This window comes from Pantherophis guttatus, chromosome 4 (assembly GCF_059756535.1).
Source record: "Pantherophis guttatus breed Tessera chromosome 4, ASM5975653v1, whole genome shotgun sequence".
Lineage (NCBI taxonomy): Eukaryota > Metazoa > Chordata > Lepidosauria > Squamata > Colubridae > Pantherophis > Pantherophis guttatus.
In genome coordinates, this window is record NC_142066.1 from 21,366,790 (window position 1) to 21,381,173 (window position 14,384).

Below are 14,384 nucleotides of genomic sequence, written 5' to 3' on the forward strand. Positions count from 1 at the left end.
CTGGAAATAGGCCCAAACTTCCAGTAGCCACTTTTTTGTCCTCCCCGAGCCTCCACATGTGCCCTGCACTTACTTGCATCCAAAATGGGCAGTGTGGGGACTCCTGGGAGGGGCGGGGTGGATGGGGCCAGCCAGGAGTGGGATTTGGGGGTTCTTCAAACTGCACAGAATCTGCAAATACCCAACAGGCCAGTCCTGGACCTGGGGAACCCAGAGTGAGCTGGAGTCCATCAAATGGCTCATTTGATTGTATGTTATCACCTGGATGGGTGGGTGGGTGGGTTATTGTTGTGTAATTTTTATTTTCTATACTGTGTTTTTATTGCTTGTCAGCCACCTAGAGTCACTGTGAGCAAGTAGTCGGCTATATAAATTTTCTAAATAAACAAAATGTTTCATTTGGCACCCTTCGGGTTCTCATATAACTCATTTGTATCTCTTTAAGGCAGCATTTAAGGGCTCTTTTCTTTTCCTGGTAAAAGCAAAGTTTTTCTACTCCCATCAATAAATGCTTTTTTAAAAAAACAAATGGCCAAGAACTTCAGTTCTTAGGAGAAAGGCCTGCAACCCCTGTGAATATTAACAGAAACAAAGCAACCCAAAACCAACCAAATAAGTCCTTGGATGACTAAAGATATACAAATAAAAGAGATAACACTGTTTATTTTTGCAAGAATTTAAATATGCCAGTTTTGGTTGTAAAGGACACACGTACACACACACAGAGTGAGGGGTGGACACACAGAATTGGAATAGAGAGACATTTTTTTTCTGGCAAGGCCTCCTTTTACATCAGTAAAAGACACCGCATAATCCAATTCCTGGAAAACTTACAACAGAGTTCAAGTAATATTTTTTGCTTTCACTCATTATAAATGACTGGAAATCTCAGCTAAGGAGATTTCAGGAAGAAGTTGCTCCTGTTGCATTCCAGTCAACACCAGCACAAATCACAAACTCAACCATGTGGCAAGGAAAAGTTTTTTTTTAAAATCCTCAGAATGGACCTAATTTATTAAATATGATACTTTAAGGGAAGAAAGTAGGAAGTGTTGAATGTCGCACCCTTCAGGTAAAGGTAAAGGTTCCCCCTCGCACATATGTGCTAGTCATTCCCAACTCTAAGGGGCAGTGCTCATCCCTGTTTCAAAGCCGAAGAGCCAGCGCTGTCTGAAGATTTCTCTGTGGTCACGTGGCCGGCATGACTCAATGCCAAAGCCGCACAGAACGCTGTTACCTTCCCACCAAAGGTGATTCCTATTTTTCTACTTGCATTTTTAACGTGCTTTCTAACTGCTAGGTTGGCAGAAGCTGGGACAAGTAATGGGAGCTAACCCCATTATGCGGCACTAGGGATTTGAACCACTGAACTGCCGACCTTTCTATTGACAAGCTCAGCATCTTAGCCACTGAGGCACCACGTCCCTTCAACTGTCTGGCAATGCTTTTCCCAGGTTTTCCTTTCACCATTAGCTAAGGGATACTGGAAGTTGTAGATTAGCCTCTGGAAGATCATGGATTTTCCATTCCTGCTTTAAAGCCACAATGCAGACATTAAATCTCAGTGCTGTACACTCCCTTTTTTGTATGTGTAAAGTTTATGCTGCAATTGTTTAAAACACATTTGCCATCCTCCCCCCCCAACTCTACATTGGGTTCAATGAGTGAAATGACTGAGAAACGAGAAAGAAGGAGGAAGGGAGGGAGGGAGGAGGGAGAGAGGGAGGGGGGAGGAAGGAAGGAAGGAAGGAAGGAAGGAAGGAAGGAAGGAAGGAAGGAAGGAAGGAAGGAAGGACAATATCCATGTTCCAATATCTCAGGGGCTGCCACAAAGAAGAAGGAGTCAATCTATTCTCCAAAGCATCTGAAGGCAGGATGAGAAGCAATGGATGGAAACTAATCAAGGAGAGAATCAACCTAGAACCAAGGAGAAATTTTCTGAAGGTTATAATAATTAATCAGTGGAATGCCTTGCCTCCAGAAGTTGTGGGTGCTCCAACACTGGAAGTTTTTAAGAAGAAACTGAAATGATATAGGGTTTCCTGCCTGAGCTGGTTATTGGACTAGAATATCTCCAAGGTCCCTTTTATTCTTTTATTCTGAAACAAGGAAGGAAAAGAAGGAAAGAAAGAGGGGGGGGAGTGGGCAAAGAGATCCCCTTAGTTGTTAAGCTCCTTTAACCACAAGAACCTGCTTTTAAACTTGTCCAGGCAAACATATGTCAGCCTTGCAAAACACACAAACCACAAACAAAAGAAGAAGTGTTGCTGGGGTATCAAGCAGGAAGTTGACCTAGAAAGAATGGCAGGAAACGGTAGCATTTTCTGTTGCCAATCTACTTCCATCAGATATATCTGAGTCAATACCCAACCAGCTTTATGCAACTAGAGAATACCCCAGTAATACCAGTAGAGTAATAACTTCTCTACTGCCTTCATTCTCAAATTATCCTTAAATTTGACCTGACTGTTGAGATATCTGCACAACCCATAATGTCACTAATGTCATGCATTCAATCTTCAGAGGCTTTATGAAGCCAATCCTCAATTTTGTTTGAGAGTGGGTTGAGTTTAAAAGTCTTTTGGACATGATGGTTGTGGATTGGTAATATCAGTACAGATTAGACTGAAAGATGGTTGTGAACAAGCCATTATCAAGCACCACAGATTAGTAAACATGTAGAACACTGAAGGTCCTCAAAGGAGGATCCATTGTCTCCAAGTTGACTGGAGAATTGCAGCTTTTTTTTTTTTCGGATTAGGAGAAAGTTCTAACTTGTCTTCTCAAGAGGATCACCAAATGTTCTTAGTGGCTCACTTCTGCTCACTTGCAATTACAGTCAAACATGGGTTTGCTGAGGTGGTGGAGCTGGTGATTTCCTCATACACAAGACAAAATGGGACTTCCTTGGGTTCTGTCTCTCCCAATTCTCATGGTAAATTCCTCTTCCGACAGAATCAGAAAGGTCTGTTAAAATAAGTCACCTGCTGTCCCCCAAGTACCGGAAGGAATTCACCTAGGATTCCAACTCTCAAGAGTCTCAGTTTCATTCCATTCCATGAGATTTAGCTCAACATTGGTGCTTGGGAGCAAGAACGGGCTGTTTCTGTGCAGACAAAGTAAGTTCTCAGTTCACCTTTGCCCTTGACCTTGATAACCCCACGAAGGGAGCAAGTGTAGCCTAACGTCTCCAAAGCTTTAGCCGTCTCTTCTGTGACCTAGGAGAAGAAAGAAGGAGAATGTAAAGGTGGTTGATATAGCTACAGCTAGATGACTGAATCTTCATTTACATTAGCAATATGTTTTGGGGAGGAAACCCTTGCACTTGGTATGGCAAGAGTTAGTACAGGGCAGTGGTGGAATTCAATTTTTTTTTACTACTGGTTCTGTGGGGCATGGCTTGGTGGGCGTGGTGTGGCTTGGTGGGCATGGTGTGGCTTGGTGGGCGTGGCTTGGTGGGCATGGCAGGGGAAGGATATTGCAAAATCTCCGTTCCCATTCCCACTCCAGAGGAAGGATGCTGCAAAATCTCCATTCCCACCCCCACTCTAGGGGAAGGATACTGCAAAATCTCCATTCCCACCTCATTCTGGGGCCAGCCAGAGGTAGAATTTGCCGGTTCTCAAAATTTCTGCTACCGGTTCTCCAGAACCTGTCAGAACCTGCTGAATTTCCCCTATACCAGGGGTGTCAAACTCAAGGCCCGCAAGCCAGATCTGACCCATAGAGTGCTTAGATCTGGCCCGCGGGGCCACCCTGGAAACAGCAAAGGACTGGCCCACAGTGCCTCTGCCAGTGAAAAAAGAGCTCAGGAGGGCTGCATGTGGCCCTCCTGAACTCAATTTTCACTGGCAGAGTATGGCAGGAGGCCGTCACAGCTGAAAACGGAGCTCGGGAGCCTGTTTTAACTGGCACAGCACTCAGGCCACCACAGGCACCACCGACACAAGTGGTATCAAGCTGGCCATGCCCACCCCAGCCCCATTCACCCCGGCCCCCGAAGTCACACACAACCCTGATGCAGCCCTCAATGAAATCAAGTTTGACACCCCTGAGTTAGTACATTCCAATGACTCTTTGACTCTGCCTAATGTAATTTTTTTTTTCATTTTGACTGAAGAAGTTACTTGGATGAGTAATGAAATGAACCAGTTTCATAAACTTTGCTCCAGTTGCCATGATTTCACCTTTTTAGATATAGCTATACAATTATTTTTGTCCTCTCTCATTCGCCAATTTTTAACTTATTTATTACTGTTCCTTTCCAAATGAATGGTATAATTTTTTATTAATGGGAAGAAGAAACTTTGGGTTTTATTTGGCCCAAGAAGATGTCGAAAGTTTCAGCTGAAGTCCCAAAGATGCTTTCTTTCAAAAAGCAACTGGATTTTCTTGTTTTGTTTTGATTTTCTTTAAAAACATTTAGCTTCTTGGGTGAGAAGCAAAATGTTTTCAAGAAAAACAACAACAACAACAAAAAGAAAATCCAGTTAGCTTTTTTTTTGTGGGGGGGAAGCATCTTTTTTTTTTTGTTGTACATGTTTTTAATATGTGTTCGCTGCCCTGAGTCCTTCTGGAGAAGGACGGCATATAAATACATGGAATAAATAAATAAATAAATAAATTTTTGGGACAATCATAACCTGGATGATTGACAATCTTCATAGACATTCAGGTGAAAATGCCTCAACAGAAAAATGAAAGCAGGCTCAGCAAGCAATCTATATAGCTGTTCTCTTAGTCGGGTTGGTTTCAACCAGATTAAGCAAGTAAAACTAATGTAGAAATTAAATAGATTTGTTATGGTGGGGCAAAATCAGGGGTGGGATTTCAAAAATCTTAACAACCGGTTCTCTGCCCAGTTGCTGGGTGGGCATGGCCATGGTGAGCATGGCCAACTCAGCCTCCTTCACCACAGCGGGGGTGGAGGCTTCACCTTCCCCAGGCTCCAGAGGCTTTCCTTGAGCCTCTGGGAGTGCGAAAATGGCTTCCTCCGGGCTCTGGAGGCCGGAAATGGGCTTGTTTCTGGACTTCCAGTAGGCCCGTTTTTCACCCTCCCCAGGCTCTGGAGGCTTTCCTCAAGCCTCCAGGAGGGCAAAAACGGTCTCCCCCGGGCTCTGGAGGCCCTCTAGAGGTCAGAAACACGCCTGTTTCTAGACTGCCAGTACTTCCAGTAGGCCCATTTTTTTTGCCCTCCCCAGGCTCCTGAGGCTTTTCTTGAGCCTCTGGTAGGGCAAAAACAGCATCCCCCAGGCTCCAGAGGCCCTCCTGAGGCTGGAAATGGGCCTGTTTCCAGACTTCTGGAACTTCTGGGAAGCCTGTTTTTCTCCCTCCCAGATCCTCTGCACGGGCCCTGCACTTACCTGGCATCCAAAATGGGCCACGTGGAGACTCCTGGGAGGGTAGGGGTGGGCGGGGCCAGCCAGTACTTGCAATTACCAGTTCGGTGAACCAGATATAAAATTAACATCCTGTTCGCCTGTACCAGTGAATCCCACCCCTGGGTGAAATGGCATAAATAATTATTAGCCTCAGTGCCATACATGGAATAGTTGCTTCCTCTTTCTGCAGTCCCTAGAACCCTTCTGATCCCACCCTGCTGAATTTCAGCAGTACAATTGTTAAAGATAAAATGAAAATAGAAAATTATCTCCGGAGCTTAATATATCTCTGGAGATGTTGCTCCTCTTGATTATGGCTGTACTGTGGTTTCAAAGACAACCAAAGAGAGAGAAAGGTATTAAATACATTGTCGTTGGCTTAAATTAGAGTTGAATGAAAAAAGCAAAGGGGAAGCATTGAACTTGGAGGTGCCAGATACACTGGTACAATTACTAATAATAATTCTAATGCATTTCAGGCAAGGTCCTTCTTTTAACTTTCCTGTAGAAGACAGGAAACAAAGCATACATTAATTCTGCAGAAAATGTATCTGGGGTTTTTTTTTGGGGGGGGGGTACTTTCCTAACGATGTTTTTCTTATCTGAATCGAAAAGTGGACCATTTTGTGGTATTAAATTTGCATATACTCTATCACTTGCAAGCACGTGGACGGTAAACAACTGCTAGTCCATCCGCATGTGCCCCCCTGACTACAGGAAGTGTAGCTCAGGGGCCTCCAAATTTGGCAACTTTATGAATTGTGAACTTCATCTCCCAGAATTCCTCAGTTGCCAGCAGTTGCCAAGTTTGGAGACTTCTGGTCTAGGTTATTCTGTGGAATGTCAAATGATGGCAAGGAACTGAGGCAGTTCTGATTTGCTGAGCTACAGCCAACATGACCACAAGGCCACAAACAAGGCCAAGAAACAGGTCACCCTACCCCAGTCCTTGATATGTGATTCCAGGTGAGTGGGTGACTCTTCATAAGCATGTCAGGCATAGATAATTTTCTCTCCTACTCTAATGGCATGGAGTGGTCGGCCTTGATGCAATCAGTCACAATGTGAATATGCACAACATTCCTGGAACCTATTGGCATTCAGCTCAAAAACCTTGAACCAAAAGTACAACTGCATTGTACGCCACCCAGAGTTGCTTTCTGGGCAATGGGCAGCCATATAAATTTGACTCATAAATAAATAAAATGAAAGAGAGCAAATGGCATACAAAAAATAGCCATAGAGCAAAAACACTACAGTAAAATGTTTACTTTAGGGGAAAGTCTTATACTAGACAAACATTGTTGTTGTTAGTTGCGAAGTCGTATCCGACCCATTGCGACCCTATGGACAATGTTCCTCCAGGCCTTCCTGTCCTCTACAATACCCCAGAGACCATTTAAGCTCACGCCTACTGTTTCAGTGACTCCATCCAGCCACCTCGTTCTCTGTTGTCCCCTTCTTCTTTTGCCCTCAGTCTTTCCCAGCATTAGGCTCTTCTCCAGTGAGTCCTTCCTTCTCATTAGGTAGCCAAAGGTATTTGAGTTTCATCTTCAGGATCTGGCCTTCTAAAGAGCATTCAGGGTTGATCTCTAGGACTGACCGGTTTGATCGCCTTGCAGTCCAAGGAACTCGCAGGAGTCTTCTCCAGCACCATAGTTCAAAGGCCTCATTCTTTGGCGCTCAGCCAAAGTTATGGTCCAACTTTCATAATCATTCATTGCAACTGGGAAAACCATAGCCTTGACTATACACACTTTTGATGGCAGGGTGATGTCTCTGCTTTTTAGTAAGCTATCTAGATTTGCCATAACCAAATATATTTGGGGGGGAAATTGCACAAAAGTGCAAATCTAGGATAATGTTCTGTGGAAGCTACTAGAAAAATTTTGTATCCAAAAAATAAGATTTAATAGAACAGTATATCAATAATTTAGTGTTGAACTTGGAAGTATTTGATTCTCTTTGAGTGTGGTACTGATGTTAGCCTAGTTGGGTAATGAAACATCTGCAAGCAAGCAACCAAGTACAGGAGCATCAGGAAGTCCACAAAAATAGATTAATGGGTAAATCCCTCAGTAGAATGATAAAAAAAAAAGATATACTTCTATCACATTTTACTAAACAAAGCAATAGAGATAGTGTGTTTATGATAAGAAGAATGAGATCATTTTCCTATCACTATTTCACTGACAAAAGTAGATATTTTCAATCGCCTGGCAGCCAGCAGCCAGCAGAGTTCAACCAGATGTCTTTGGGGATAAACATATGTAGATCTTCATCTCCCTTCCTTTGATCCATAAATTCCAGGAACAAAGGAAAAGATGCTACCTTTCCATATTATTATTAGGAAGAACCATGGTAGATGTTCCTTTCAGTAACTTCCAACTCCAGTTACATGTTCTATAGTTTTATTTCATCTAAATCTGTTGAATTGCCACAAAGATAGAATCAGGAGTTCTAGCAGTGGTGGGATTCACAGGTTGTAACAACAGGTTCGCTTCGCGTGCCCTCTGGAGGCCAGAAACAGTACCTTCTGGTACTTCCGGTAGGCCCGTTTTTCACCTCCCCAGGTTCCAGGGTCTTTCCTGGAGCAACCAAGAGAGCAAAAATGGTCCCCCCTGAGCACCAGAGGCCCTCCGGAAGCCAGAAACAGGCCCGTTTCTGGACTTTCAATACTTCTGGTAGGCCTGTTTCACCTTCCCCAGGCTCCAGAGACTTTCCTTGAGCCTCCGGGAGGGCAAAAATGGCTCCCCCAGGCACTGGAGGCCCTCTGGAGGCCAGAAATAGGCCTGTTTCTGGACTTTCAGTAGGCCTGTTTTTCGCCCTCCCAGAGCCTCCGCATGCACTCTGCACTTACCTGGCATCCAAAATAGGTTGTGTGGAGACTCCTGGGGTGGGTGGGATGGGGTGGGTGGGGTCAGACAGTCCTTAGAACAAATGGTTCAGCGAACCAGATTAAAATTAAAATCTGGTTCTCCTGAACTGATCCAAACCGGCTGAATCCCACCCCTGAGTTCTAGGACCCAAAACATAGGGGGGGAAAAGACCTCACAGAAAGGTTTTGTATTTACCTGTATCTTCCCCAGAACTCCTGTGCTCTCCATTCGACTGGCTACATTCACAGTGTTTCCCCAAATATCATATTGGGGTTTCTGAGCTCCAATGACGCCGGCCACAACTGGCCCATGATTCATACCTGCAAAAGTTTCCAGAGTTTAACAGTGTCTGTCGTTTGAATCAAGCAAGTCATGTTAGATCAAAAGTTCATACAAGCTCTTCATGATCAATTCCCTTCTCACATTCCTGTTGCTATCTCCTTCTACGTTTCCTAAAGTGAATGTATAACCAGCAACCCAAATACTTCTCCAAGAAGGTGACCTTTGTACCTTTTCTAGGCTTTGAGGAAGAAGTTCCTCTACAGCAGGGGTGTCAAACTCCATTTCATTGAGGGCCGCATCAGGGTTCTGTTCGACTTCAGAGGGCCGGGGTAGGCATGGCCATGGTGGGCATGGCCAGTTTGATGTCACTTGTGTTGGGGGCACCTGTGGTGGCCAAGTGCTAAGGCAGGGCTTCCCTTTTCCTTCCTTGCTCTGTTCCCATCTTCTTTTTCTTTGCCTTTCCTCTTTCCCTTTCTCCTTCCCTGTCCCTTCTTGTGCTCAAATGCACAAAGGGAAACTTTTCTCCTTTTGTTTTGTTTTTAGTTTGTTTTGCTAGCCCTCTGGCAGCAAAAACGGAGCTCAGGGAGGTCTGTGTGCGCCCCCCCCCAGCTCCATTTTTGCTGGCAGAGACACCGCAGGCCAGTCCTTTGCTGTTTCCAGGCTGGCCCCACAGACCTTGAATTTGACACCCTTGCTCTACGGCACCATGTGAAATTTTAAAACATTCTTCGTTCAGTTGTAACATAAGCACTTTAAAAAAAAAAGTTTTCACACTAAAAATTCAAAAGCCATTTGGTATTTGAGCAAGTGCTGTGAAACTTAGGCTGAAAGCGGCATACCTAAAAGTGGTGAAGGCATGTAAGCAGGATGGAGAAAAGCCAGGAAAACCTCCCTCAGGAAAAGAATGCAAGTCATTAAGGAAGCAAAAGGACAAAAGGTGGGCCCGAGCCAGAAGTGGGATTCACTTACCTTCCCTACCGGTTTGCAAATGTGAGTGCACGCATGCACAGTATCGCACATTACATCTGGGCGGGGGGGGGGGCAGAGCCTCCTGCAGTCACCGCTACCGGTTCGCACGATCTGGAGAGAACCGGCTGAATCCCACCACTGGCCTGAGCATATGGCAAACCCCCTCCTCAAGTCTCACCAACAAAGGAGTTGAGCCTGCATAGGAAGCCCTTCCCCGCCAACAAAGCAAAGATTTTTGGGGGGATAAAAAGGGTCCTGAAATCTGCCCAATTTTTGAGTCATTTTGGGATCCCAGACTTGACAGCTTCAATCCCTCTGGCAGCCTAGTTGTGGATGTTGGATAAGCATGAATGAAAGAGAGTGTGTAAGAGGAAGTAAATATATTTTATAATCAGTAAAAATTTGCTGCTATTTTAAATTCACTGGATCTCCATGTATTTTAAATAACTATTTGTGCCTCAGTGTTCAGTTGAAAGCGATTTGAGTGTGGCCATTTTCCAGGTCGGTGAGCATGTGAGTGAGTGACCATAAATTGAACCTGAGGGCACACTTTTATAATAGTGCAAATATTTTACATAGCTCAGCTCCAGAAAAAAACAATTTGATTTGCATACCAGCTTCCCCTTTTCTCCAAAAATATAAGTCCTATTTTCATCGTATCATGAATTCATAGCCAAAGTATGTTTATATAGAAAGGAATTTTAGAGTAGAGTAGAGTAGAGTAGAGTAGAGTAGAGTAGAGTAGAGTAGAGTAGAATAGAATAGAATAGAGTAGAGTAGAGTAGAGTAGAGTAGAGTAGAGTAGAGTAGAGTAGAATAGAATAGAATAGAATAGAATAGAATAGAATAGAATAGAATAGAATAGAATAACAGAGTTGGAAGGGACCTTGGAGGTCTTCTAGTCCAACCCCCTGCTTAGGCAGGAAACTCTACACCACTTCAGACAAACGGTTATCCAACATCTTCTTAAAAACTTCCAGTGTTGAGCATTCACAACTTCTGGAGGCAAGTTTTTCCACTGATCAATTGTTCTAACTGTCAGGAAATTTCTCCTTAGTTCTAAGTTGCTTCTCTCCTTGATTAGTTTCCATCCATTGCGTCTTGTCCTTCCCTCAGGTGCTTTGGAGAATAGCTTCACTCTGTTTGTGGCAACCCCTGAGATATTGGAACACTGCTATTAGGTCTCCCCTAGTCCTTCTTCTCATTAAAATAGACATACCCAGTTTCTGTAACCGTTCTTCTTTTCTTAGTTCATGCACAATTTATTAACACTCACCCACACGGAGTTTGAAAGAGTTGAACGAATGTTTGTTGATAATGTCCAACTTGGCTACCAAAGCCATGGCAAACTCCACCATGGTTCCCAGGTGGGTGTAGCTCCTCTCAGTATCCTGCACAAATTATCCATGTAGACAGATATATCAATGCAAGCCAATGGATAGTAAATGTTAAAAAAAAAAAAAAAAAAGAGACAAAGATTCACAGAGGTAAATATTAAGAGGAAAGTGGCTTAGCACATATTGATCAAGTAACAAAAGTACCAAAGATGTGGTTTCCTCTTTTTCTTCTACCGCAAAGTCAATGTGAACCCTTCAAGTTAGATGAAACTTGGTGTTCTGACCTAGACTTCACAAAAGCATTAAGCAGACTCCTTGTCCCAACAAAATCCCTTTTTATTAAGCTAATGTGAATTCCTCTCCTTCACATCCAGCAAAGTCCCGGCAAACAGTCTTTCAAGGGTGAATTTACAACCACAGACCTTATCAGGCTTGGAGAGCTGCCAGGCCGATATCTTCCAAACGTCAATGCTGTACAAGAAAATACTTGGCAAGGAGTCTCTGAGAGTCACGAACAGATCTTCACACTAATTAAATGAACTAATTGTCTCCTGCAAACCCCACTCCCCTTTTGCTCCTCTTTATTCCCTATGGGAGGGGCCATTCACTGTCCAATTGTCCCTTTACTCCCGAGTCGGCCCTTGTTCCTTAACTGTTCCCTTCTCCTGGCAGCTCTGCACATGCACACATTGGGAATAGACTCCAGCTGTTCTTCAGCCCCACTTATCTCTGACTCCGATGGTAGATGAAAATTGTCGGACAGCCTTGGCCCCCTCTCTGCCTCTGATGCAGAGCACTCATCAGAGCCTTCCCCAGACTCCAGGACTGGCCCATGTTCCTCCCCAACCTCCTCACTGTCCAAGTCTGCTGCCAGCTCCACTGGTGGCTGGTGGGCCACAACACTAGGAAACCACTGCTGTGTTGGTAGTCCTCAACATACGACTGCAAGTAGGGCCAGAATTTCCATTGCTGAGCAAGTGGCTTGTCAAGTGAGTCACACCTGATTTAACAACTTTTTTTTGCCGCAGTTGTTAAGCGAACCATTAGGTGAATCACACAGTCATTAAGTGAATCCAGTCTCTCCCATTGGCTTTGCTTGTCAGAAGCCAGTTTGGAAAGTCACAAATGGAGGTCATATGATCCTAAGACCCTGCAACCATTGTAAATAGATGTTGGTTGCCAAACAACCTCATTTTGATCACATGAATGTGGGGATGCTGTGATGGTCATAAATGTGGAGACTGCTCATAAATAACTTTTTTCAATGATATTGTAATTTTGAATGTTCACTAAACAAGGGGTTGTAAGTCAAGGACTACCTGTACTACTTTTCTTGTAGTGCTACAGTGACAGAATCTTGCAAATTTGAATTAGCTTCTTCCTCCCTCCCTTTATCTTTGTGTTCTTCATGTGAACCTAGAGAGGTCCCAGTCTGAGATGTTTCCTGATGCTACATTCCTGCTCTGGACTCAGCCACCTCTTATCTAATCCTTGCTTTGGCAGTGATTCTTTCTCCTGTTCTTCACGGTCATTCCCTCTGCCCTCTACAGATTCCTTATCATACATATTCCATTCATGTGCATATATACTTTCCCAGGATCCTGAAGAGCAAAATTATGGAACCACTCCAGAATTAAAAGTTCCTCTATTCTCAAACAATTCATACACAAAAAAAGATGTAAATAATAAGGACCAAAACTATGGCCTTGAAGATGCTAACGTGGAAACAGAACATGAAATCTCAGTCCCACTGATAGATTCGGGATGAGTAGAGTCATCCTGAATGAAGGCATTACCTGTTGGTTATCCTGGCCAGCTGCCACATTTAAGCCAGTAGCTGCCATGTAAGTGCTGCCAATGGTTTTGATCTTCTCAACCCCACTGAATTTGGGTTTCAGAAGCAGCTATTAAAAGAAAGACAGGAAATCATTTATTCCGATAGTTCAAAAGCTATGACATTTTTGCATATCAATCATTTATCTAGCTTAGTATTTTTCTCTGAAAGATATTTAGTCAGATGCACTATGATTCTGAAGTATGATGGTGATATAATCAGGCAGATGTCATATCCGGGCATGGATGGTTCTTACAATTCTGAGACTGAAATTACAAGTCCTTATAATAAATGTTATACAATTTGTGGTAACAAATGCCTACTCCCTTCTAATATTGATAAGCTTAGTTTGGTAATGAAATATCTGCAAGAAAACCACCAACTTCACAGAGCACCAAGGACCCACAACTTCACAGAGCACCAAGGACCCACAAGTTTTAGAGTAGTAGAGATTATTCAACTAGATCTCATCCATCATATTAGCTTTCTACAAATAATAACAGGGGTGGGGTCAGCCAGAGGTGGGATCAGCTGGGTCTCTGAACTGCACACAAAATTAACAACTGGTTTGGCTGAACCGGGCTGAACCAAGCTGAATCCCACCTCTGGTAATATACCCTATTTAAATAAACCCTACTTATTTAATGCTAATTGGAATAATATAATCTCATGGAGTATATCTACTTCCTAACCTAGTATTGTGCTAACATTTCTCCAGATCATAGATTCCTCAAATCCCATCCTACATGTTATTATTTTAATCTGGAATTAAAAGCCATATTTTTGAGACCTTCAGAACTTCCCTTGATCGACACTGCTGGAACATAGTTTCCACCATTTTGTGATAGGAAACAGTTGGAAATTTTAGTTTAAGTCCAAAACAAAAAAATAACACGATAAAAAAAAATCCCTGTCCACATTCCAATAATCCCTCCCTTTCAAATTCCAGCCTAGCCTACAAATGATGTAGCGCCAACCAACTTTTGGCCCTGAGCCCCTCCCAAATGTTAACTGTGATCTTTGATGATCCAAAAGGCAGTGCACTTATACTTTCAATAATTATTGGCTGCTGGCTTTTATTGGCTGATGTTTGGTCCCTTAGGTATGAATTATTTATTTATTTATTCAAACATTCTATTTCCTAGAAATAAACAAAACTGTCATGAGATCTATTGGCTTTGATTAGATTATGGCATACGTAAGTACAGTTTTCCCTTATGCCCAATTAATCTACCTCTGATTATAATGATTTCTTTGTCTTACGAAAGGAAGAGGCCAGTATAAGGGAGAGTGAACCTATTAAGTATAAGCTGTTCAAACAGTTTTTATGCGAATGGAGTAAAAATGTAATTGAGAGAAGTTTTTGTTGGTGGATGAAATGGAATAAGCATATTTTTTTGCTTGTTCATAAATCTATCTCACCTTCTCTCTGCATCCATCTGTCTTTCATATTTTATTGCATTTTGTATGGAATTTCTGCTAAAATAAGATGCATTTTATATATTCTGTTTTCTTCATTTTGAGTTTTTCTTTTACTTTTTATTGAATTTTTATTAGTATGAATACTGGTGGGAATAATTGGAAAGCAGTATAAAGATTCTGCAAGTGTATAATATTTAACAGCATGTAATGTAGGTATACATGCACATATATACAACAGGCATAGAGACAAGAAAGAATGAGAAGATACAGTATAAGTGCA

The 14,384-nt window shown here is 42.9% G+C and overlaps 1 protein-coding gene across 4 annotated transcripts in view; it reads right to left on the minus strand.

Moving 5' to 3' along the window:
* Positions 1-637: 637 nt before the first annotated feature.
* Positions 638-14,384, minus strand: part of ADCY4 (adenylate cyclase 4) — a 95,913-nt gene continuing 82,166 nt past the window's right edge. For all 4 annotated transcript variants that reach the window (XM_034411465.3, XM_034411464.3, XM_087891767.1 and 1 more), the window contains exons 23-26: positions 12,645-12,752; positions 10,788-10,902; positions 8,456-8,580; positions 638-3,218 (exon numbers count right to left, since the gene is read on the minus strand). In XM_034411465.3, the coding sequence (XP_034267356.2) occupies positions 3,066-3,218; positions 8,456-8,580; positions 10,788-10,902; positions 12,645-12,752 (501 nt within the window). In that variant the 3' untranslated portion in view covers positions 638-3,065. The remainder of the gene's footprint in view (positions 3,219-8,455; positions 8,581-10,787; positions 10,903-12,644; positions 12,753-14,384) is intronic.